Raw genomic sequence first — 25392 nt, forward strand, 5'->3', positions numbered from 1 at the left:
GTTTCAGGCCCACTAGCAGCATTTAATTTACAGGCCCAGGGTACATGCAGTACCATTTTATTAGAGGCTTATAAGTACATAAAATATGCCAATCAAGTGTAAGCCAATGTTACCATGTTTTAGGGAGTGAACACAAGCATGTTAGCACTGGTAAAGTGTACAGAGTCATAAGCCCAACAAAAACAAATTCAGATAAATAGGAGGGGTAAAGGCAAACGTTTTGGGGGTGACCTGGCAGAGAGGGCTAAGACCAACAGAGACCTTCTACTCCTTGGAGCCCTAGACCTAAGGCACCTTTTCTTCAATTATTCCAAGAAAGATTGGTGCTTTTAGGGCAATGTGTCAACAAAGCCTGAGGCCATGCAACAGTTTCTGGAGCCACCAGTTGTGGTGGCTATGGTACTATTTGCGGAAGTACTAAAGGGATAGGCAGTTGTAGATCTGTTTGAGGAAGCTCATCTGCTCTTGTAAAATAATCCACAGGGAGTGCTAATTGCAGAGAATTAGGTTTACTGCCCTGTGGCTGATGTCCTGGAGATACTGGCTCATTGCATGGTGAGTCTATTTTGACCTTCCTCTTTCCTGATGGACACTGCACTGCTGCAAGTGAAGTGTGGAAGCATGGGTCCACTAAGTGTTAAAACCAGCTACAGAGTCCAACAGTCATTTCTGAGGGAGAAATGTAATGTTCCTTTTCTCTGAGCTTGTTTCCGTCTCTGTCCTTCATTGTCCTCCTGGAAATGTTCAAACAAGCATAAATTCCTCAATGTTGTTGTCAGGTGAGCAAAGGATTCAGATGGTTTGCGGGTCTTACTATGATTATTTCCTGCCAAACTGAAAGCATCACAAAAACTGAAGTCATCCTACATGAGAAAACGTTGTTTACTCCTGCAGAAACTTCACCAAAAACACACAACTGCTATTTGAAAGGGACATCCGATTAGAAGCAAATATAAAAAGTAAAATGTGTGGAAAGATGAACCAGGGTTTTAAATGTCAGTTTCTCTGCCTCATAATATAACCAGCTCAGTCAGCAATCTTAAAGGCGCAACACAGTTTTCTACTTTGGCTTTGCCTAAAGACTCTCTATGCCTGTCCAGCTATGTATTTTTCTTCCTATTGTTTATTAAAAAAAGGATCTAACTGTAATATATCTTTGAAAGGACTTTGAAAAGTAGTAAAATAAAACAAAAGTCTAGTTATGAAGATAGAAAAAAGCAAATATGTATATATTTATATGTTATCTAGGTAGTTATAGTAGCCACTAGGTAGTTATAGTTAGAATGTAGGAGGCTGGCATAGTTTGTAGTGGGTACCAGAGGTACATACACCTTATACCAGGATCAGTTATTCCTTATTAGTGAAATGTAGGCAGTGTCTAGAAGGCAGGCTGCCTAGGGGTAGCTGTAGCTGAGCAGTCAACGCTTATGTAGGAGACATAAAAAGCTCATGCATTACCACTGTAGTCACACAGTACTTACACACATGAAAGAAAATACTCAGTGTTACAAAAATAAAGGATTGTTTTTTGGTGACACAAATGCAAGAAATACCTTAGAGACTATATTCCCTTAGGAGGTAAGTAATATACACAATATACACACTAGAATGCAGTAATAGCTGTAAAAACAGTAACAAAACAGTGCAAATACTGAAAATCACAATAGACAGCAATGGGCTTAGTGGAATGTGAAAGTCGGTTTCCCACATAGGCAAGTGTAGTGTGTAGAGGGGCGCTGGGAGTGTAAGAAAACACCAAAGGTAATAATAGGACCCACCACAGAGCCCGGGAAAACAGGAGTAAATCACAGTAAGTTTCCTAGAACACTCAAGAACACGTAATAGAAGATTATGCAAGATCCAGAAGAGACTGCAAGACACCAACAATGGATTCCTGGACCTGAAGACCTGTGGAAGAAGGGGATTAACTCCAAGAAGCACTGAAGAGTCCAGGGAGTACAGGAGCCCGGGCTAACCTGGATGAAGGTTCAAAAGAAGAACCACCAGTGAAGATTAACAGTCAGTACTGTACCCAAGAAGACGGATGTGGGTTCCTGGTCGGTGCAGATGATGTCCCAAGCCAGCGACAGCGCCAAAATTACTGGATCCAATTGCACAAAATTTGGCAGAAAGGTAGCTCCTGGTCCAGAAAGACCCCTTTTAGTTATTTGCTGTAGATCGTTTAAGTATTTTTTGAGAAATTTAAGGAAATCCAAATTTATTTGTATAGTGACGTGAAGGATTTGCAACTCCCCCCCGCCCCGATCTCGTGCTGAGATCTGATTGGCTGACAACACTTCAACAAGGAAGTGCTGTCAATCATGTTGGGATTCGGCTTGAGCTAAGTCTCAGACAAAAATGTAAAATAAAAAAAGGCCAGGGTACAGACACCCTGACCCCTTAACTCTGGTGATGGGGTCCCAAAGGGACCATCCCCAGAGCTAAAAGGCATTTTAAAAAAGTTTTCACCGTGATTCACAGCGGATATGGCGAAAATTAAAAAAACAAAATGAAGCGCAGGCTCCTGCATTTCATTTTTTTCAAGCCCCCAGGTGGGCAAGGACCCCCTCAGCCCCAGGGAACACCACCTCCCCAGACCTCTTTTTCGCTTTAGGCGGGCCGCGCAGCCTCCCTCATGGAGCCACTGATGGCCCAGAGGACGGCCACACCCGAGGACCAGCTCCTGCTATGTCCCGGGATGCCCACGCCTGGGACATAGCTGTTTACTGTGGCTTGGCTGCAACTTTGACAGCTGCAGCCAAGTCAAAGCAAACACTCTGCTTTCTGACAGCAGGGCCTGTCAAACAGTTCCCACAGTCCAAAAGTGGAGTTTTCATCTCTGTTCCCGGCACACAGATATGCATGCAGGGAACAGAGGTTAAAACTTTGCTCCAGCAAGCACAAAGCTTTTATTTAAAGCAGTTGCCTGCTTGCTGGAGCAATGGGACCGTGGGTAGGCCTTCAGGCCCCTCCTGTGGTCCCAGATAGCCTGTAAAAGGCATAGTTTAAAATGGATTAAAAAAAATAGTTAGGAAATGCAGTTGAGGCTTTGAGGCTCCCCCTGCGTTCCCTGATAGCCAATAAGGGGCTATAAATAAATATATTTTAAAAAATTGCTCAAGTGTGAAGGTCGCAGACATTAACACTGACTGTTGAGGGTTTGAATCCAGGTGTGTCCCTGGACGTTTCCCTCCTTTATTTTTTATTTGCTATTCAAATGTTTAAGACTGAAAGGTGATACTATTGCTTTTAAATGACAAATACATTTTTCTTTTCAAGTCGTGAAGAAATATCTCCTCTAAAGTATATCATACATCAGTGGTTTTCAACCTTTGGTCAGGGGACCCCTGGGGGTTCGCAAAGCTTCCTCAGGGGGTCCGAGACTGCTAAGAAATTAAATATTATTAGCAGATTAGGTCCACAGCTTTTACTAATGACTTAGTGGGGGGTCACCGGATTACAATAATGATTCAGTGGGGGTTTCCGGGTTCCAATATTGATAAAGTGAGGCTCTATAGAACCACTGTCATACATCCAAGCCTAAAAAACTCTCTCTCTCTCCCTCCTGCTCACTCTCTTTTGATCTCTCTTTCAATCGCTTTCTTCAGCTCACACACCCACCCAGACACGCACCACTCACAGACCCACTCAGACCCTCCTGCACCCACTCATAGCCCCAATCAGACCCTCAAGCACCCACTTACAGACCCACTTAGCCAGTTCCGCACCCACTCACTCACCCACTCAGACTCTCACACGCCCACTCACAGACCCACTAGCACCCTGATGCACCCACTCATAGACCCGTACATACACTGACACACCTATTAAAACACTGATGTATGCACTCTCTCACCCAGACAGACACTCTTGCAGCCATTCCCGCTCCCAAATACAGCCTCCCACACCTATTCTCATACCCAGAGAGGATGCGGCCTATTCCCACTGCACATGGCCAAAGGGTTGTGCATAGCATGGGGTTAGGTGGTTAGGGGGGTTGGCCGGTTAGGAGGGTTGGCCGCAGGGTCTGGCTTCAGGCCAGGTCCTGCGGGCAACCTCCGGTGCGCAGGCGGTGCACAGTGCAAGGATGGCTGCTTATAGTGGGTTTGCCTCAGGGTGCCCTGGGGCAAACCACCACCGCCCACAGCGAAGGCCGTGCACAGAAGTGGTTGGATTAACGTATAGCAATGAAAATTAATATATGTTAAAAAAAACATAGAAATTCACTGCAAAAACCAAAGGTTACATGGACGTTATAGTTAGTCTCTCATTTCAAAAGTATGAAACCATAAAAATTCACCAGTATAGTTTGAGTTACCTCAAGTAACTATAACTCACGCCCTCACCATGAACTGCTAATTACCCCACAAACTGCGGCACTCATGACATTTTTGCTGACATAATTGATAATATCAATATAATATTTGCAGTAAAATGTTTGATGAAAATGCTGTGCATGGCGAGGGCGTGAGTTATAGTACCTTAGGGCACAAGTTATGGTTACTTAAGGTAACTCTAACTATAGCTGGTGAACTTTTATGGTTTAATACGTTTAAAATGTGAGTCTAACTATAACGTTCCTGTAGCCTTTGGTTTATTAATTGAATTTCTGTTTTTTTATAATTCTATTTCCTAACTATAACATTCCTGTAACCTTTGTTCTTTTAGTGAATATATATATATATCTATGTATATATATATATATATATATATATATATATATACATATATATATATATATATATATATATATATATATATATATATATGGAAAATTTCACTTACCCAGTGTACATCTGTTCGTGGCATGAGACGCTGCAGATTCACATGCTTTGCACATCCCGCCACCTAGTGTTGGGCTCGGAGTGTTACAAGTTGTTTTTCTTCGAAGAAGTCTTTTCGAGTCACGAGATCGAGGGACTCCTCCCCTTTCGGCTCCATTGCGCATGGGCGTCTACTCCATCTTAGATTGTTTTCCCCGCAGAGGGTGAGGTAGGAGTTGTGTATTATAGTAATAGTGCCCATGCAATGGAGTAAATATGTATGTACATAATGTGGTTTAAAGCGATATATTTACAAATTTTTAAATGTTCAAGATCAACTTCAAACAGCTACAGGCTCCCGGGAGGTGGGTGGGCGCATGTGAATCTGCAGCGTCTCATGCCACAAACAGATGTACACTGGGTAAGTGACATTTTCCTTTCAATGGCATGTGTAGCTGCAGATACACATGCTTTGCATAGACTAGTAAGCAGTTATTTCCCGAAAAGCGGTGGTTCAGCCTGTAGGAGTTGAAGTCGTTTGAAACAAAGTTCTTAGTACTGCTTGTCCTACTGTGGCTTGTTGTGCTGTTAACACATCCACGCAGTAGTGCTTGGTAAACGTATGAGGCGTAGACCATGTGGCTGCCTTACATATTTCAGTCATTGGAATGTTTCCTAGAAAGGCCATGGTAGCACCTTTCTTTCTAGTTGAGTGTGCCTTTGGTGTTATAGGCAGTTCTCTTTTTGCATTGAGATAACAGGTTTGAATGCATTTAACTATCCATCTAGCAATGCCTTGCTTGGATATTGGATTCCCTGTATGAGGTTTTTGGAAAGCAACGAACAATTGTTTTGTTTTTCGAATTTGTTTTGTTCTGTCAATGTAGTACATTATAGCTCTTTTGATGTCTAATGTATGTAGTGCTCTTTCAGCTACAGAATCTGGTTCTGGAAAGAGCACTGGTAGTTCTACTGTTTGATTCAAGTGGAACAGTGATATGACTTTTGGTAAGAACTTAGGATTTGTTAGTAAAACTACTTTATGCTTGTGTATCTGAATAAAGGGTTCTTGTATGGTAAATGCTTGTATCTCACTTACTGTTCTTAGAGATGTGATGGCAATTAGAAATGCTACTTTCCATGTTAAGTATTGTATCTCACATGAGTGCATGGGTTCAAACGGTGGACCCATGAGCCGTGTTAAGACAATGTTAAGGTTCCACGAAGGAACTGGTGCCGTCCTTGGTGGGATAATTCTTTTTAGACCCTCGATAAAAGCCTTTATGACTGGGATCCTAAAAAGTGATGTTGAGTGCGTAATTTGCAGATAAGCTGAAATTGCGGTGCAATGTATTTTAATGGATGAAAAAGCTAGCTTTGACTTTTGTAAGTGCAGTAAGTAGCTTATGATGTCTTGTAAGGGTTGAATTTGATTACTATGGCAGTAATAAACAAATTGTTTCCATTTATTTGCATAGCAATGTCTTGTTGTAGGTTTTCCAGCTTGTTTTATGACCTCCATACATTCATGTGTAAGGTCTAGATGTCCGAATTCTAAGACTTCAGGAGCCAGATTGCTAGATTCAGCGATGCTGGATTTGGGTGTCTGATCTGTTGTTTGTGTTGAGTTAACAGATCTGGCCTGCTTGGTAGTTTGACATGAGGTACTACTTACAGGTCTAGTAGTGTTGTGTACCAAGGTTGCCTTCCCCAAGTTAGTGCTTTTAGTATGAGTTTGAGTTTGTTTTGACTCAATTTGTTTACCAGATATGGAAGGAGTGGGAGAGGGGGAAAAGCATATGCAAATATCCCTGACCAGCTCATCCATAACGCATTGCCTTGAGACAGATCCTGTGGGTATCTGGATGCGAAGTTTTGGCATTTTTCGTTTTCTTTTGTTGCAAATAGGTCTATTTGTGGTGTTCCCCATCTTTGGAAGTAAGTGTTCAGTACTTGGGGGTGAATCTCCCATTCGTGGATCTGTTGGTGATCCCGAGAGAGATTGTCTGCTAACTGATTCTGAATCCCTGGAATGAACTGCGCTATTAAGCGAATGTGGTTGTGAATCGCCCAATGCCATATTCTCTGTGCCAGGAGACACAACTGTGTCGAGTCTGTTCCTCCCTGTTTGTTCAGATAATACATCGTTGTCATGTTGTCTGTTTTGACAAGAATGTGTTTGTGGCTTATTATAGGTTGAAATGCTTTCAACGCTAGAAATACTGCCAGTAGTTCTAAGTGATTTATGTGAAACTGTCTCTGCTGAGTGTCCCATTGTCCTTGGATGCTGTGTTGGTTGAGGTGTGCTCCCCACCCTATCATGGAGGCATCTGTCGGTATTACGTATTGAGGCACTGGGTCTTGGAAAGGCCGCCCTTGGTTTAAATTTATATTGTTCCACCATTGAAGCGAGGTGTATGTTTGGCCGTCTATCAACACTAGATCTTGAAGTTGACCCTGTGCCTGTGACCATTGTGATGCTAGGCACTGTTGTAAGGGCCGCATGTGCAATCTTGCGTTTGGGACAATGGCTATGCATGAGGACATCATGCCTAGTAGGTTCATCACCATTTTCACTTGTATCTTTTGTTTTGGGTACATGGCTTGTATTACATTGTGAAATGCTTGTACCCTTTGTGGACTTGGAGTGGCAATCCTTTTTCTTGTGTTGATTGTCGCCCCTAAATATTGCTGTGTTTGACACGGCTGAAGGTGTGACTTGTTGTAGTTGAGTGAAAAACCTAGTTTGTGGAGGGTTTCTATGACATACTTTGTGTGTTGTGAACACCGTTCTTGCGTGTTGGTTTTGATTAACCAATTGTCTTGGTACGGGAACACATGTATTTGCTGCCTTCTGATATGAGCAGCCACTACTGCCAGGCATTTTGTAAAAACTCTTGGCGCAGTTGTTATTGCGAATGGCAACACTTTGAATTGGTAATGTACCCCTTGGAATACAAACCTTAAGTACTTTCTGTGTGAAGGATGTATCGGTATATGGAAGTATGCATCCTTTAGGTCTAGTGTTGTCATGTAGTCTTGTTGTTTGAGCAATGGGATTACGTCCTGCAGTGTCACCATGTGAAAGTGATCTGATTTGATGTAGATATTTAATGTTCTGAGATCTAATATAGGTCTTAGAGTTTTGTCTTTTTTGGGAATGAGAAAGTACAGCGAGTAAACTCCTGTTCCTCTCTGATGAATTGGTACTAGTTCTATTGCATGTTTTTGTAACAACGCTTGGACCTCCAGTTGTAGAAGATCCATGTGTTGTTTTGACATATTGTGTGTTTTAGGTGGGACATTTGGAGGGAATTTTATAAATTCTATGCAATAACCATGCTGGATAATTGCTAGGACCCAAGTGTCTGTTGTTATTTCCTCCCATTGTTTGTAGAACTTGGTTAGTCTCCCCCCCAATGGTGTTACGTGTTGGGGATTTGTGACGTCTAAGTCACTGTTTGTTTTGTGGAGTTTTGGGAATTTGGAACTTCCCTCTACTTTTTGGGAATTGTCCCCCTCTGTATTGTCCCCAAAAACTTCCCCGCTGATATTGACTCTGATAAGTGGGCCTTGTTTGTGAGGTTGTGGGTTCCGTGCTTTGTCCTCAAACCCCCCTCGAAACTGTGTTTTACGAAATGTGCCTCTGCTCTGTGGGGAGTAGAGTGCACCCATGGCTTTGGCCGTATCAGTTTCCTTTTCAAGTTTTTCGATAGCAGTGTCCACCTCCGGCCCAAACAACTGCTGTCCGTTAAATGGCATATTCAGCATAGCTTGTTGTATTTCCGGCTTGAATCCTGATGTACGCAGCCATGCATGTCTCCGTATTGTCACTGCTGTGTTTACAGTCCTAGCAGCTGTATTTGCCGCATCCATTGCTGACCGTATCTGATTGTTCGAGATACTCTGTCCTTCTTCTACCACTTGCTGTGCTCTCTTATGGAACTCCTTGGGCAAATGTTCTATAAAGTGTTGCATTTCGTCCCAATGAGCCCTATCATATCTGGCTAACAAAGCCTGTGAGTTGGCAATACGCCACTGGTTTGCTGCCTGTGCCACCACTCTTTTCCCTGCCGCGTCGAACTTACGACTCTCTTTGTCTGGAGGTGGTGCATCTCCTGAAGTGTGTGAGTTCGCTCTCTTGCGAGCTGCCCCTACTACCACTGAGTCCGGTGTTAACTGTTGTGTGATGTACACGGGGTCTGTTGGTGGTGGTTTATGTTTTTTCTCCACCCTTGGTGTAATGGCCCTTCCTTTCACAGGCTCCTCAAATACTTGTTTGGAGTGTTTTAGCATTCCAGGTAGCATGGGAAGGCTCTGGTACTGGCTGTGTGTGGACGACAGTGTATTAAAAAGAAAGTCATCTTCAATTGGCTCAGCATGCATGCTGACATTATGAAATGCCGCTGCCCTTGACACCACCTGTGCGTAGGCTGTACTATCCTCTGGTGGTGACGGTCTAGCTGGATAACAGTCGGGACTGTTATCTGACACTGGCGCATCATAAAGATCGCACGCGTCAGGATCATCCTGACTCATCCCTGTATGAGTAGGGGATTGCATCATTGGTGGAGTGGCTACCGGTGATGGTTGTGGAGAGCGTTGTGGAGATGGTGGCGGGGTTACTTGTTTAGCCACCTTCGCCTGTGGCTGCTTGTCTTTCTCTTGGAAGGCAAGTTTTCATTTCATTCGAATCGGAGGGAGAGTACTGATCTTCCCTGTTTCTTTTGGATGTGGAGCCTTCTTTGGGTGTAGTCTGGCTCCATTGTCTCCAGTTCCTGTCCAAATCTATGTGTTTGCATTTGTGTGGACAGGCCTTGTTCCTCTGTGTAGGAACTTGATTTCGGTTCCGAGGCCGGATGTTTCGGTAGCCTTTTTCGGTTCCGACAACACTTTTTTGCTCTTCGGCGGACTGATTTCTGGGTGCCGACTTGGTTCGGTGCCGCTCTCTCGGTGCCGAGATTGCACTGACCCAGTGTTTCGGGGTCGAGTCTGCTCTGACCCGGTGTCTCGGGGTCGAGTGTGCTCTGTGCCGGTATCTCGACCGGAGTCGGATTACTTCGACACATGCATGCCCTTTTTCGGTGCCGATGCCCGGTCACCTATTTTTCGGGTTAAGCCATGGCCTGTTGGCTGTGGCGTCCCCTGGGCTTTACTGGTCTTTACGTGAGTCTTGTGTATCGACATCTTACTCACGGTTTTCGGCGCCTGTTCAGGATCGACCTCTTCCGAGTCCGAATCCTCGATGGAGAAGGCTTCCTCTTCTTCCTCCATGTGTTTTTGTCCTGTCGGCACCAACGCCATCTGTAGTCTTCTTGCTCTTCGGTCCCTTAAGGTCTTTCTGGACCGAAATGCTTGACAGGCCTCACAGGTATCCTCTTTGTGTTCTGGCGACAAACACAAATTACAGACCAGATGCTGATCTGTATAAGGATACTTGTTGTGACATTCGGGGCAGAAGCGGAATGGGGTCCGTTCCATTAGCCTTGAAGACGCACGCGGTCGGGCCGACTAGGCCCCGCTGGGGAATCGAAAACCCCCGAAGGGCCGCCGGAGCTCTTCCAAATTCGGTGTCGATCTGTTGTAACTAACCCGATACCGAACGCAAACAATACCGTCAAATATTCTGAGTTTTTCACTAACTTTCCGAACCGAAGCACGGAGCGAAAAGGAACACGTCCGAACCCGATGGCGGAAAGAAAACAATCTAAGATGGAGTCGACGCTCATGCGCAATGGAGCCGAAAGGGGAGGAGTCCCTCGATCTCGTGACTCGAAAAGACTTCTTCGAAGAAAAACAACTTGTAACACTCCGAGCCCAACACTAGATGGCGGGATGTGCAAAGCATGTGTATCTGCAGCTACACATGCCATCGAACATATATATATATATGTATATATATATATATATATATATATTTATATATATTTATATATATATATATATATATATATATATATATATATATATATATATATTCAGGGCCTGATTCACAATGAATACACTTGAGTGATTTACACTTGGAGTAAGTTTACTACTTTTGGCTAGAGACAAAGTCACAGTGTAACCTGCACTTCACTTTTGGAGTATCTTGCTACAAAATTCGAATATAAGGGACACTTTTGGAGTGAAAATAATTGTGAATAACACAAAGGTATGAATCAGCACCTCATTGTTTATGAATAACAGGAAAGATTAGACTATAATGAACCTCATATATAGGTCCTGAATGTTCCCGCAGCACCATGGGATCGTCCCCCATAATAACTGGGAAAAAGGAGACTGAAGGCAGCATTTAGGTGACATGAACGTATTACAGCTATTTGCAGCCACCAACACTGGCAAATATCAGAAGCTTCTATGTCGTCTGTCAAACTAGACTTCACAAACACATGCTTGTCTCTCTTAATTTAGGAATGGTACAATGAACTGTCACTTTGGGGGTCATTCTGACCCTGGCGGTCATGGACCGCCAGGGCCAATGACCGCGGAAGCACCGCCAACAGGCTGGCGGTGCTTCCGGGGGCATTCTGACCGTGGCGGTAAAGCCGCGGTCAGAAAAGGGAAGCCGGCGGTTTCCCGCCACCTTCCCGCTGCCCCAGGGAATCCTCCACGGCGGCGCTGCAAGCAGCGCCGCCATGGGGATTCCGACCCCCTTCCCGCCAGCTGGGTTCTGGCGGTTTTCACCGCCAGAACCTGGCTGGCGGGAACGGGTGTCGTGGGGCCCCTGGGGGCCCCTGCAGTGCCCATGCCACTGGCATGGGCACTGCAGGGGCCCCCTAACAGGGCCCCACATAGATTTTCAGTGTCTGCGTGGCAGACACTGAAAATCGCGACGGGTGCAACTGCACCCGTCGCACCCCTTCCACTCCGCCGGCATCCTCGTGGAATGGGGTTTCCTGCTGGGCGGGCAGGCGGCCTTCTGGCGGTCGCCCGCCAGCCCAGCGGGAAACTCAGAATGACCGCCGTGGTCTTTTGACCGCGATACGGTCTTCTGGCGGTTCCCGCCAGGCCGGCGGCATCCGCCGCCGGAGGGGGTCAGAATGACCCCCTTTATCTTCGGACTAATTTCAGCAAACATTGTATTCATGTCATGAGAAACATTAAATTGGGTGAAAGTAACAACTTTTACTAACAGCTCATATTAATGGCACACACTGTAATGTAGAATGGTATATAAAAACAAGATACTCTTAATATCATGTGAGATTCCACAAGGATACTCGCTTTCTTTTTGTTTTTGACTTTCATCTGTGTCTTCCTGTACCTCTTAAGAGATGCTTATGACTTTACTCAAACAAGACATTGATTAGATTAGCAAATAGCAAGACCACAGTGGTGTCCTTGTCCTACTGCTGTCTCCATGCTATCATCACCACATCCAAGATGAAAAACTTTTAAAAACCTAATTCAACAAAAGTATAAGTGGTGATCAACCAGAAGGATTGACCAAAGGTATCTGGTGGGATTCAATGGATTTAAGTCCTTTCCAAGTGAATTCTATCCATTCTCTGATGCTGAAGATCAATCCAATAATTAGCATCAGTTTCTTCCAACTCCAAACCGTATATTGTGTCCTTCCTATCTCATTCCTACATTGGATCTCTGTCGTTACTATAGTTTTGCCATCATATTTATGATAACAATAGCATTAATTTGAGTTTTACCTGAATCCTGCCAAAATAGCCTTAGCAGCGACAAACCATATTAACTTTATTCCCTATTAGTGCAGAGAACATGAATCACATCACCTGCATCGTAAAGGCTCGGCACTAGCTGCCAATGGAGACTGGAAGAGAGTTAATGTCATAGTTTTCTGCATCATGGACAGGGCTTAACATTGACGTACATTATAGGTTCAATGCACCACATCCCACTTTGGCTTTTGAGATATCTTTAGAACAAATGAACAATGTTTACATTCATCGAGGCAGTGTTGTGCGTGGTCACAAATTGTTGGGCTTAATTCTTAATTTTTACTGGACTAATCAACAGACACCTAATGGTCCATCAGCATTTCAATACCTGGCTCTTTCAGCACTAGTGCTTTTCTCCTTTGATGAATCTATCTGAGCTCTAAAGGCTGCAATGCCATTAATTATTGTCAGTGGCATGAGTGCAGTCTTTATATATATGAAAAAAAGTTATTGCCCTGCCCTGTCTTACTCTTCAGTATGACAGAGCACACTTGAGTGGCCCTCATTTCCAATACCTGGCTCTTCTACTGTCATATAGAAACCTCTGGTGAAATGCAATAACAGCCACCTCTCGAATTTTCAAGAAAATATTACATATGATAGCTATGAAAATAAATGTCTTTCTATCTTTTATGGGGTATTTTTGTGGCTCATTCATTCTCTGTCAGTATGATCCCTGCTCCTTGGGCGTGATGAGAGTTTAGCTCTCTTATTGAATACCTTTCTGCAGACTGGCAGTGGTATTGGTAGAATGTTTCTCAGGTCCCACTATAATATAAATAAGTCATTCAAGTACCTTCTCTATACAGGCATAATTTTTCCACAGATCTCCTGACAGGTGTAGAGGATTTGAAAACGATGTTTCACCTTGCTAATTTTGTTTGATGATCATAGGCCTGGTTTAGATTTCAGTGGAGGTGTTACTGCGTCACAACGGTGATGGATATCCCACCCACCGAAATCTAAATCCCATAGGAAACAATGGCATTTAGAGTTTGGCAGATGAGATAGCTTTCACCGTTGTAACGGAGTATCACCTCCGCCAAAATCTAAATCAGGCAGAGTGTGATTGGCTTGAATATCAATCCAACTTGTGAGCATTTAGAGTGTTACTGGATGCTTCCTCTGAACCACCATTACCCTCCAGACTGTAAGTGGGCTATGTGTGATGGACTTCACAGACACCCTTGAGAAAGCAAGACGTCTCACCTCTTGGTATAGGTACAAGCGAGAGAAAGCAAGATGTCTCACCTCTTGGCATAGGTACAAGCAGGTCTAGCATCTTCTGTGACAAGTGTGGCCAAATGGCCAATATGTCCTTTTGCAGTTCCACATCCAGTTGCTGGCGGTCTGCACCCCCTGGAAAACAGAAATGGTAAAGGCACTACAAAACCAAGTAAATGGTGTAGAGGAATCTTATGGAAAATCTGGGCAGTTACATTCAGATCATTCAGGATCCAGGAAATAACAAGCCAGGACCAGCAAACCTCGCCATACAAAAACCATGAAAAAGGGTTGCAGTATATTTAATATCAAGCCTACAAAAGTCAGTAACTCAGGAATCAGGCCAACATGACATTAGACAGCCGGCTTTAAAACACAGGCTGTGAGACATGGGTTTTTCAACATTACAAAGACAAATCTCAAGAAAGTCACTGGGAAGCATTCAACGTGCTGCACACAAAACATCAGCAATTACCTATCAAAGAAAAAAATTCAAGTCATTACAGCCTACCTGACAAGGAAACGTGCCTAGGTTTGATGGCTATGCTATTAGGTTGGCAGTGCCTCAACACTTGTGGCAACTTTAGACAAGGTGTAACTCAACCTACAGTTCCTATTGTGGTTCCTGTTTGAGCCTTAATGCTTTGACGGAAGCTATTACAGAGAGGGATACCATTTCTTGACTCACTGCTACAGAGTACTATATTTATATAGGACACACCAAGCAAAAATGCAGGGTCAAAGGCAAAGATACAGTCACCAAATGATTGGAGAGCAAGCTGGGTTCTGGGAGCAGTGTACTGTTACTGCATGGTGATGCAGTGATCTTTAAAGAGGCAAGCCTTCAGTTTTTTTCTTACAGTGCAGCAGTGTTGGGTCTGTCTGGATGGATATAGGGATGTTGTTCTTTATGCTTGGTGCATACATGGAGAAGATCAGTTGTCTAGTTGTTTCTTTTCCACACCTCTTTCTCTTGAGTATGGTGGTGTCCTATTTGCAGGTACAATGACAGCCACTGGAGGTGAGGAGATTGTAAGACAGACAAACAGTGGTTCTTGTCATGACAAATTTGTAAATGATAATGCTGGTTTTTATGATGGCATGACCCTACAAGAGGAGCCAAAAGAGTTCCATCAGGGTCAGGCTAATGCGATCATATTTCTTCAGGCCTTGGATAAGAAATAGTGCAGTGTGTAGTTTGCTCTTAAAAAGGCCAGTGTGAAGTCCGGGAGGCCATGGAGCTGGCCATTCCTACCATCCAGATGCACAATAATGAAGGCTACCAAAATCCAACCTGGAAAAACATGTTTAGTTTGAGATTTAGTTCTACCAATGCAGGTGCCTTTCTCTGACCTACATGCACCTTTCATTTTGATATGGTAAGCAGGATCCTTCTCTTAGCTGCCCGATGTGGGACTGTGAAACCTGATTTTTACAATATGTACTTTCATTGATGAATCAGTTTTTCTACCACCTGCTTCTTTAAGTGAAAGCAGGGGGTATTCCTGTTGAATGCACAAACAAATGTATTCCTGCATCCTCTCCCTCTTTCAAAGCTGAGAAGATGAAAACCATGGGACAGAAACAAAGAGGGCCCAATTCACAAAGGGGTATACGCTTCATAAAGTTATGAGTGTGGGATCTCCACACTCTTGGCAGATCATCCGCATTCGAGAAGAATCTCTGCACTGCAGCGCTCGGTGCGGAGATTTCACCGCTAGTGCAGAAATTCCACATCAAGTTCAGACACTGCACTCGTAACTTTACAAGCTACAAGTTCCTTTGTGAATAGGGCCCAGAGTCTTAAACCCATATATAAAAGCACGGCACCGTTTTTTTAAGAATGACTACCCTGAAGAAAATGGCACACAACACTCAAAGTAAAAAACATTACTATGCCTCAGTTACTGTGTGTGAGAGACAGCTGTATCAAAATATTTCAAGATGGGGTCAGTGTAAAAATTAAAGCACAGCAGCTTTACAAGTCCAAATACAAACAACACCCTCCTTTGAACTGGATCATACATCAGGATGAGAATGTTTCCCATGAAATGATGAATGAAGTTATTGCAGCCATGTGTAGAATAGGAAGAACACAGTGGAACTGCATTGCTCCTTTAGCGTGACACACACAAGAATAGTAGAAAAGCTATCAAATCAGGAACAAAAACTGATATTGACTAGAAAGTCACAGAATCAAGAGCAAGGAGTGGACTCCCAAAGTGCACTCTAAATATATGCTGGATGCAACAGATTTGTTGCCAGCAAAAAGCGAAAAGTCTGCAGGCAAGATCTAAAAAAGGATCCAAGCACCTGGTGTGAGTGGAACCTTTACATAGATCCTTTCCTCATGTCTGAAAGTGACACCAGTGTTGGCATGCCGCAAGCAGCACAGCCACACCTCCAATAGGTGTATGGATGGATTTCAAGAATACGTTACGTTATCCTCATGAAGATGAAGAATCTGTGATACAGCAAATCCATTACTATTTGATTAGTTTGTTATTATATCTGGCTGCGGGCTGTATTAGGGCCAGCAAAGGCAAGGCACCTAGGTCCATGGGAATTTTCTGGTAGCTAGCAGAGTAAATGAGAACCTCATCCCATCCTGAAACAAATTTGGAACACTTTCCACGAAGTACTAATCCCTAATTAAGTGTAGGCCTCTGTAAATGTCAATAGGAAGGTCATCCACTATGAACTTTTTAATCATCTAAAAGAGAGGGAGAAATCTAAAATCTTCCATCCATGATACAGATGTTTTGGTTTGATTAGTTAAATGCACCCTGCTGACATTTCTGTGTTCTCCATGGCACTGGCCTCAATGCTGCTGAGGCTAACTCAGCCTTCCCTCCCTTTGTGCAGTCAGTTCAGTACCCTGACTCTGGATAACAGTATTGCCTATTATTCAAAGTGCTTATAAATGTGCCATGAGGCATATATGTATATTTATTATCGTTGCTGGTGTTGCTATCATTGATATCGTTGCTGTATTTGCTGCTGCTATACATAGATTTTGGAATATCCCAATATGTTTAATCATTCATTGTTTGGCTACTTTCTTGAGGATTGCTTCTCAGTGATGGACACTATCATTTTGGTTAATACTCGTTGGCAGTACCTCACACTTACATAGCCTAGGCACTCATTTGAGTGTAATTTAGTTTTGGGGTGAATCATTGAGTTACAATGGTTGATCTAACTTATGTGAGACCAGTGTAATGACTTTCATAAATGCCACAGCCCCAGCATACAAAGATCATCTCTACATGATTGAGCTTTACACAAGACTGCATATTGCACTATGAACTTTCATAGAGAAGCAAAGTGATGGCAGAAAGTAAGAAATAAACACTGCAACGATACACCTTGGCCTTTATGTAAAGAAGGTACTATGCCCCAACTAGCTCCATGTGAATACAATTTGTTTTTTTGTTCTTAAGCTATGCATCTCTTCTATTTTCATTCTTACCTTTCGCAATTTTGATGTCCAGAGCTGTGCGGATGAGTGCCATGAGGGTGGAGGTGAAGTGCACGGTCATGTCTTCAGTCACCGGCATGTTCATCAGGACCAGCCTCTGCATGAGAAACATCGGGCGCCAAGAATATCGACACACATTGCCACAAGCAAGAGAAGCACGCACAAACACACGCACAGTGTTCACACCACAGGCACAAAGAAGTGCAAGGACACCTGCCCCTCTCCCTCTGTACTCATCCCAACCTAACAGTCTTAACTGTCTGCTATAAGGAGTCTCTCTAGCCTGGCTTGGGGTACCCTTTAGAACAAACATTCAGAGCACCTGAACTGATCATGAAGCTTTCTTCCTTTTGGCATGGTGGACCTCTGTGAGGAACACTGTACCCACTAGGTGCCTTTTCATGGTCGCTCCAGAATGTTCAATCCCAGACATGTATACAACACTATCTCAGTTTTTAAATGCAGTAGCGAGTAGATACTCATTCTAGCTGGAGCCTTGCAGGGTTACCAAATAAAGAAATGGCACCCAAGATTGTTCAAGAGGGCTCGGTGCATGATAGGTTTTCAGACAAGCACATATGTTCCTTTCAAATTTATTTTGTTTAAATTCATAAGTGGATGTTCAGAAAATCTGGCATTGATCCGACCTCATCGACCTACACTGGACACAATACATCAAACTCTGTTATAAAACTTGAACTCAAAGATTTTAAGGGCTGCTCTGCCCACATTCTCTTCTTGAGCTTTGAGAAGCCCCATTTTGGCTACATCCACTGTTGAGCTTTCTAAAGCAATAGGTGGATTTTTTCTTACTTCCTTCAAACTAAGAGGAATACTGACTGATTAAACTTAAAGCATCGAGCTGGACATGTTTGGCACTAGATTTATCAATTACCTAAAGCTCTCAAAAGCAGTGGAGCCAATGACTGTAGGCTGAAGCTTTGATGTCCTTTAGTTCAGAAGCTCGAAGGGTAATATGTCCAGCACGCAGATAAAGAAATTAAGCCTCATACTGGGGCAATCAATGGACGTCAGTCTCATAATGAGAGAGGCTCTGAGTCCCACAATTGGTGAAGGGATGTGAACCTCATGACTGGAATGAAGGGGCCATGAGTCACAAACTAGGTCTAAACGTTGCAAAGGCTTTGTGTTCCAAACTTTGGGGAAAAGTGAGAGCCCCACATATGTGGAGGAAGTTAGGAGTCACAGTACAATGAATATAGGATACTAATTCAAATCAGGAGATCACAGGGTGTCCCCACACCCAGGAGGTTGTGTGGTACACTGAGGGCAACTGCCTGTCAATTTCACATTGGGAAGTGTGGTCAGTCCCTCAAAGAAGAAGAGCTTTGCTCTTACTATGAAAAAGGGTGTGTGGTCTAGAACAAGAAAAACGGATCACATTGGTAGGAGTCCAGGCAGCCACAACCTGGAAACATTTGATAATGATCCTAACCACACTGTTGATAGATAAATTGGGGGAGGCATTAAATATTGCCCAAGGCCTTTGCCTGCTTCACATTTCTCTCTGACATTCACTAGGCTTAACACCTCACCAATGTCTAATGACCCGTCCTACCATCCACCCTATTCTAGCTCAGGATTGAACCACAAAGGGTAGTTTCTACCTTGTACGCCACTTTGGAAGGACATCTCTTGCCGAGGCCTAGCGGTGGTGACATGAGAGTCAGCATGTCATACATGTCTGTGTAATGGATACGCCCACTGCTCATGGTAAAGGGATGGGTGGGAGAGGAATGAGGCATGGGTGGGGAGGAGCATGTGCGGACAGAGAGAGAGAGCGCAAAAAGGGAGAAGCATACCCATGAGAACAAAAACAAACCAAACAGAACAGAAACAAAAAGGAAATAAAACAGGAGAGAAGAAACATAGACAAACAGAAAAGAAGAGGAGAGCCGTTACTGGATGCAAGTCAGTCAGGGCACAACACACGACTCTGGTTTATACCTCGCGCACAGCCGCCACGAGTGGCAGTACTGCACGCTGCCAATCGAGTGCCACCTTCTATAGGTTCTCAATTGGCTCCTAAAGAACCTCTGTATTTTGGATTTCCCTTGTCTTCTTACCCAAACCCTGCTGTATACATATTTCTTGCTCTCTGGCTGCGTGTGCGTGGTATAAACTGGATACAGGGCTCCTATGCCATGACTGACTCAGAATGCTTTTCACTGCATGGTTAGGTTTAGGCCACTGATTCTGTTGTCCTTGCCCAATGAGAAGAATCCCCATCCCTCCCACTTTTGTAGCCATGCAGAGCTTTCTGGTCTATGACTGGATGGCCATGTATCTCCCTGGCTTCTATGCAGTGGAGAAGGATGGCCCTGCATAGAAGCTATAGAGCGGGGAAATCGTCAGTGGAAATGCCCAGTTGCTTCCACCTGGCTTTTTGCGGAGTGCAGGTCACCCAGCATGCACCAGTGCATAGAAATAAAGAGATGAAGAAACAGAGAGGACAAATACCATGCTTGCGATAGAGATCAAACAAACAACTCCATGCACATTTCCAACCCCCGCCATTCAATCCTGCACTCCACACTTGCAGGAATGCGCCACCATCATGCTGCCAGTGCGCGATTCATCAGGCCCGAGTTTAAAGAGGCAGCCACTTGCCCTGTTTTCCAAGACAAATATATACTGTTGCCGAGCTCGTATGTACAAAGTACCCCTAATGCTGTTCTTATCAACCATTGTCAGGGTTCACGTTTCCATGCTCGAACTCCTTCAAGAATAATTTTCACTTTACTGCATCTGTTTCCTCAATTTCTTCCATTCCCAATTACTTTACCTCTGGTTTAACACACATATTCAACCTCTTTTAACTCTTTCTCGCTACCTTCTCTTTTGTATTGAGATTTCCCCGTCATCCCCTGTTTCTATTCCATTTTTTATACCTATATCCCAGATATCTCACTCCCGTGGTCTGCTATTTTGTGCTCCTCAGCCTCCATTAGCTCTCTTAGTCACACAACTCCAAACATCATTAATCTTCTTTATTAGATACGCTACAGAGACTTTTGACATCAAGCAACATTATGCAATTCCATTAAGTTATGCATCTGCTGTCACCTCATATATCAACATTTATAAGCATAACTTGTCATTTGGTACAAGTCAATAGGCAGGAAAATAATAGCAACAGATTATGGGGCACATTTATACTCTGTTTGCACGAATTTAATTTGGCGCAAACCTTACACCATATTTATACTATGACGCCCAACCCTGCGAACGTCAAAATTCAGCAGTGTGCGTCATTTTCTAGATGCGAGAAACCGCCTTGCATTAATGACATGCAAGGTAGGGGTTCCCGTCCAAAAAATGACTTTAAGGCCTGTGTGCCTTATTTATACTCCCGCGTCATTTTGATGCACAGGAGGGGGTGGGCCTTAAAAAACGATGCCCAGCCTGATGTGCGCCGCTTTTTAACGCCTGGGTGAGGGCAGGCGTTAAGGGACCTGTGGGCTCATTTCCATGGTCTCTGACCATGGAAGCAGTCCACAGGTGCCCTTCCCTGCCCCCAGGGACACCCCCTGCCACCCCCACCCATCCCTGGAGGACACCCATGGATGGGGGGACCCATCCCAGGTAAGTTGAGCCCCCCTACATGCCACTGTGCCCAATGGCCATGCCCAGGGGACAGAAGTCCCCTTGGCATGGCCATTGGGCAGGTGGGCATGACTCCTGTCTTTGCTAAGACAGGAGTCATTTCAATGGGGGTTGTGCGTCAAAAAATGCTGCAAGTCCGGTTAGAGACATAATTTTTTACTCTAACCTGACTTGCACCATTTTTTGACGCACAACCCCCATTTTTCCCTATGCCGGCGCTGCCTGGTCAGAGTATTTTTTTTTTTACTCTGACCAGCCCGCAGCGCCGGCTAATGTCAATCCATAAATAATGCGCCCGCCTGGCACGTTGGAATGGCGTTAGCCGGCGGTAAATGTTTTGGTGCAAACCAGCGCCAGCGCTGGTTTGCGTCACAAAGTATAAGTATGGGCCTATGTTTCTTCTGCATTGAAAGGTCTTTCAATGCTGGGCAGCCCTGCTATTACACATAGATTGACAATCTATCCAGGCTTCCCTAGTACCCATTCTTATTGGTAGGCCCCACAGGCAAGACTCTTCCACTTTAATCACAGCCTTCTCATGATAACCATGATCACTCTGTGCCTCCTCCCTCACTTCAGTATGAAAGAAAGGAAATGGCTCTGTTGGTAAGGTTCTTAGTGTTAATTTTTTGTAAGGAGTTAGAAACAATCCTTTGTCAAATAGTACATCATTTCTAACAAAATGAGAAGACATACCCACTTTGTTTTCTTTCCTATGAGATATATTGACCCTCAGTAGTTCAATTCGCTACATAAATTATGACTCCACAAAGTGCTCCACGTGCAGCGTGAAAGTGTTTGTGCAAAGAATAAATGTATGTCAATTGCTATATACAATATTCGATCAATCAAATATAGTTGTCTAAGTCTTTGGAAATCCAATAATTTCCAGCTGGAGATGCGGACGGCATGAGAGAATCGTGATGGTGATTGCAATATACATAATCCAGACAAGCCACGCAACACTACATAGATAGAACGGGCAACTCCAGGAAGTCCAGACAGAAGTTGGTAGCAATTTACTGTGCACCAAGGGGCATATTTACTAAACCTTCACTTAACGGAGTGCAGCAAGCAAAGTTGCTGCTCTGCTTTGCGTGAAAGGGAGAGGACAGAAATGCTCCATACTGACAAATATATGAAGCATTTCTTTCTCTCCTGGTGCACTTCAGGCAGCATAGCGCCAATACAGGCACCCAGTGAGTCTGTTGCAAGGAGAATTGTTTTTGTGCAGGAAGGCATACCATCCTCCCAAAAACAATCTCTCCAGGCATTTTCATCTTTCTATGTGCGGCACACATAGAAAGAGGAAATAACACGGAGAAAAAAGATTTTTCTCCTCGTTACGCCATCCTATGGAAGGTATAGTGATTTTAATCCCAGGTTTACAAACCTTTGTAAATATGGGATTGGGAGAAACCCATGGGAGCAAAGAAGCATAAACTGGATGTGCCATTATGGTTTCTAAAACATAAAGAAGGGGTGGTTATTTTTCTTGTGTAATGTGTAAAGTGAGTTTTTAAACATGCTTCACTAAAATAAATTAGTAAAAGTGCACAATGAAAGTTAACATTTATGCAAGCCACATTAATACTCGCTTGCAAGAATGTCAGTGCTGTAGTATTTTAGAAATACTATTCTTTATAATCATTTTACATATTCAATGAGTGTGACATTTAAATATATTTGAACTAAAAGTATATTTGTGGTCATTTTAGCTGGTTGGAGTGAAGGTCACATTATTTTTGTATTTTCTAATCTTCAATTTGAAAGCTGTTTTTTACAAAGCTGCAGCTGCTGAAGTTATCAAGGAGATCATTGCTCATGAGAGATAAAGGGGTCTGAGAGCACGCTACCCGATGAAAGAAGTATCCTGGCACTGGCAGCAATAGCTTTTGAGATTCCTGAATGCGAGGATGTATCAAGGTCAGGAGTTGAAGGCTTCGGAAGACTTAATTGTTAATTATAACTGCCTCACAGTTTTATATTTCAAATGTGTTTTTGTCATGATGTCATCACACATAAAAAAAAACAAGATTTAAGAGTAGTTTAGCTGGCGAGGGATTCAGACTTCCCTGCCCCTTGCTCAGAGCGAACCTTTTTGAGGTATAGACCTCACACTTTCTATGTGGCTTTATGCCACCTCACCCCTCTTAAACAGAATCTTCTACTGAAGTTCTGTTTGCTATTTTTTTCAGTTATTCCTTTAGTATTAGAATAGTTTAGGAGCTAGATTAAATGGTTAGACAAGAGAGCTTAGTTTTAGAATCCAGACATCAAGTACTTTTCCTGATTTTCTGCATTGCTACTATTGAAGTTTTGGTTTTTTATATGTTGCTTCAATTTGAAACACCGTACCTCTCCACTGGTGAATGTTGTATGTCTATACTATGGTTTTGAAACTCATCTATGTAACTTTGGCTTCGAATCTGTAGGAAAGCCATTTGAAATTTGTATTTGGACTCTGAGGATTAATGTGTGACTATTGAGCTACACTGTAATCAATTTTAATGATTTGATCAATTATCTCTTCACCCCTTGGCACAGAGAAGAAAAGATTAATCAGACCGCGGATGAGAAGATAGGGCCCCAGGCTCCATCAGATAGTAGCAAACAAGGACGGTTCTTTATCCAAATTGAGGAAAACTGGAATTAGTCTCTAGAATAGTTAGTCTTTAGAGCTCATACCCAGGGGGCCATGCCCAGAGTTGGAGAATAAGCAAAGTTGTGGACTAATGGAAGAGAGTTGTATGGGCAGCAGAAGAGTGAGTATCAATAGGACTGCACAGTGCAGTGGTTTACATTTAGCTTGTGTTGACTGTGAAATTGGATGGTGTTTTGCGGAGATGTGTGCATGTTGCGTGAGTCTTGTGATTTGTAGAGATGTTGAAATAGTTATTGGGTCCGATTTAGCCTAAGATCCCGGGTAGTTTAAAACTTGTGTAAGACACCATTTATATTGTCTGCTGAGTGGTTGTGTTGTCATCAATGGCACAGTTAAAATAGGGATTTACTTTGTGTGAGTGTGAGCAAATCGGTATAGTGGCTCTTAATGCGCAGGGAGAAACTGTGTTGATTTAGATGTTACCCCACAGGTCGAGGTCTCATCAGATGTGATTGTGAACATTCGTGTGTGACTGAAACTGTTAATTCTTTAGTGGAGCAGACAAAGGTTATTGTGGATATCGCATTATTTTTAATCGAATTGGAAAAATATGAAAAGTTTTGAAACATGAAATGCTTTAAAATTATACAAGATATGTTTAGAGGAGATGTGCATAACCCAGTAAGGAGGGAGAAGTGGCGCCTCCAGAAGGTTCTCCAGGCCAGTATGTGACGATTAATGTAGGGCTTCATGCGTGAGTTTGGCTTGGTCAATGGTGCAAGATCACAGAAAATGATGGTCCATTGAGATACCCACAATATGGTGCATTTAATTTGAGAATTATTACAAATTTGAGGAAAGTGTTATATGAAATGAAGCCACCTCCTAAGGACCATGTTTCTCATGGGAGAGACAAAACTAAATCAGAGAAGAGTGAAGAAAGCTATGCGTACTTATGCAGATGCTAGATGGGATGCCGAGCAGAGAAGGTGGAGAACTGACATGACAGAAAGAGTTTAGAATCCAGATGCAGTTGAGGGAGAAGGAGAAGTAGAAAGGAAAACGACTCAGAAATCAAAGAGAGGAAACAAAAAGAGCCTGATGATATGAGTATGGACAGTGATGAAGGCTCTGGAGTCTTTTGGATGTGTTACTTCCTGACGTCCACCTCCATTTAATGAAGTTAGAGATGAAAGTGGAAATTCGACAAACGTCACTACTGCTCCAACTGAGATGACTCATAGTCCTGTGGGAGTTAATGCCACATGTGTACCCTGTGAGTTAGGTGAAGGTTTGAGATAATGTGCCTCAGTTGATCCTACAGAGAGTGCTGTTGATGCCCTTACAGTCGCAGATAGTATAGGACTGGCAGCTCCTATGTACAAAACAGAAGATTCTCAGAGAAATACGTACAGTTTGGCTGCACCCAACAATGCTGAAAAGCAGAAAGGAGTCCTAAATATTTCAGTTGTTAGGGAGTTTGTTCCTTTAGTTTCAACACACACACTAGCACTCCATGTGGAGCGAGTGCAGACACAACTTTGAATATGTCAGGATGCACTTCAATAGGGACATACCAGAAAATACTCATGCATAATCTTTATGCTTGGAAACCACCTTTGAATGTGGGAAAGGGTGCTCAGGGAAGTAATTCCACACCTAGGATTCTTGTGGTGACACAATCCATTACCGAGAAGGAGACAGATGATTGAGTAAAATTCTTTAATGGAAACACCCCATCTAAGGAACGTACTAGTTCAGAAGTGAGTCAGGAAACGCTTCCATCAACACCGAGAGAGAAAACTTTAAATGTAACAAAGTTGACAATAGAATTGGATGCAATAATGTGTTTGAATCTATTTTTATTGTTTTAACTCTTATGATTGATTACACAGTAAAAGAATGTACACAATTGCATCCGCTGGTCAATAACTTTGCAATAACATGCACTCATTGTAGTGATAAACATTATGCGCAACACTGTGTTTAAAATGT

General features: G+C 43.3%; 1 protein-coding gene across 1 annotated transcript in view; it reads right to left on the reverse strand.

The window, feature by feature from the left end:
- The window catches only part of CACNA1E (calcium voltage-gated channel subunit alpha1 E), a 1379194-nt gene that overhangs the window by 163128 nt on the left and 1190674 nt on the right, over positions 1-25392 (reverse strand). The window contains exons 40-41 of the mRNA XM_069233198.1: positions 17157-17262; positions 13712-13819 (exon numbers count right to left, since the gene is read on the reverse strand). Coding sequence (XP_069089299.1) covers positions 13712-13819; positions 17157-17262 — 214 coding nt within the window. The remainder of the gene's footprint in view (positions 1-13711; positions 13820-17156; positions 17263-25392) is intronic.

This window comes from Pleurodeles waltl, chromosome 4_2 (assembly GCF_031143425.1).
Source record: "Pleurodeles waltl isolate 20211129_DDA chromosome 4_2, aPleWal1.hap1.20221129, whole genome shotgun sequence".
Lineage (NCBI taxonomy): Eukaryota > Metazoa > Chordata > Amphibia > Caudata > Salamandridae > Pleurodeles > Pleurodeles waltl.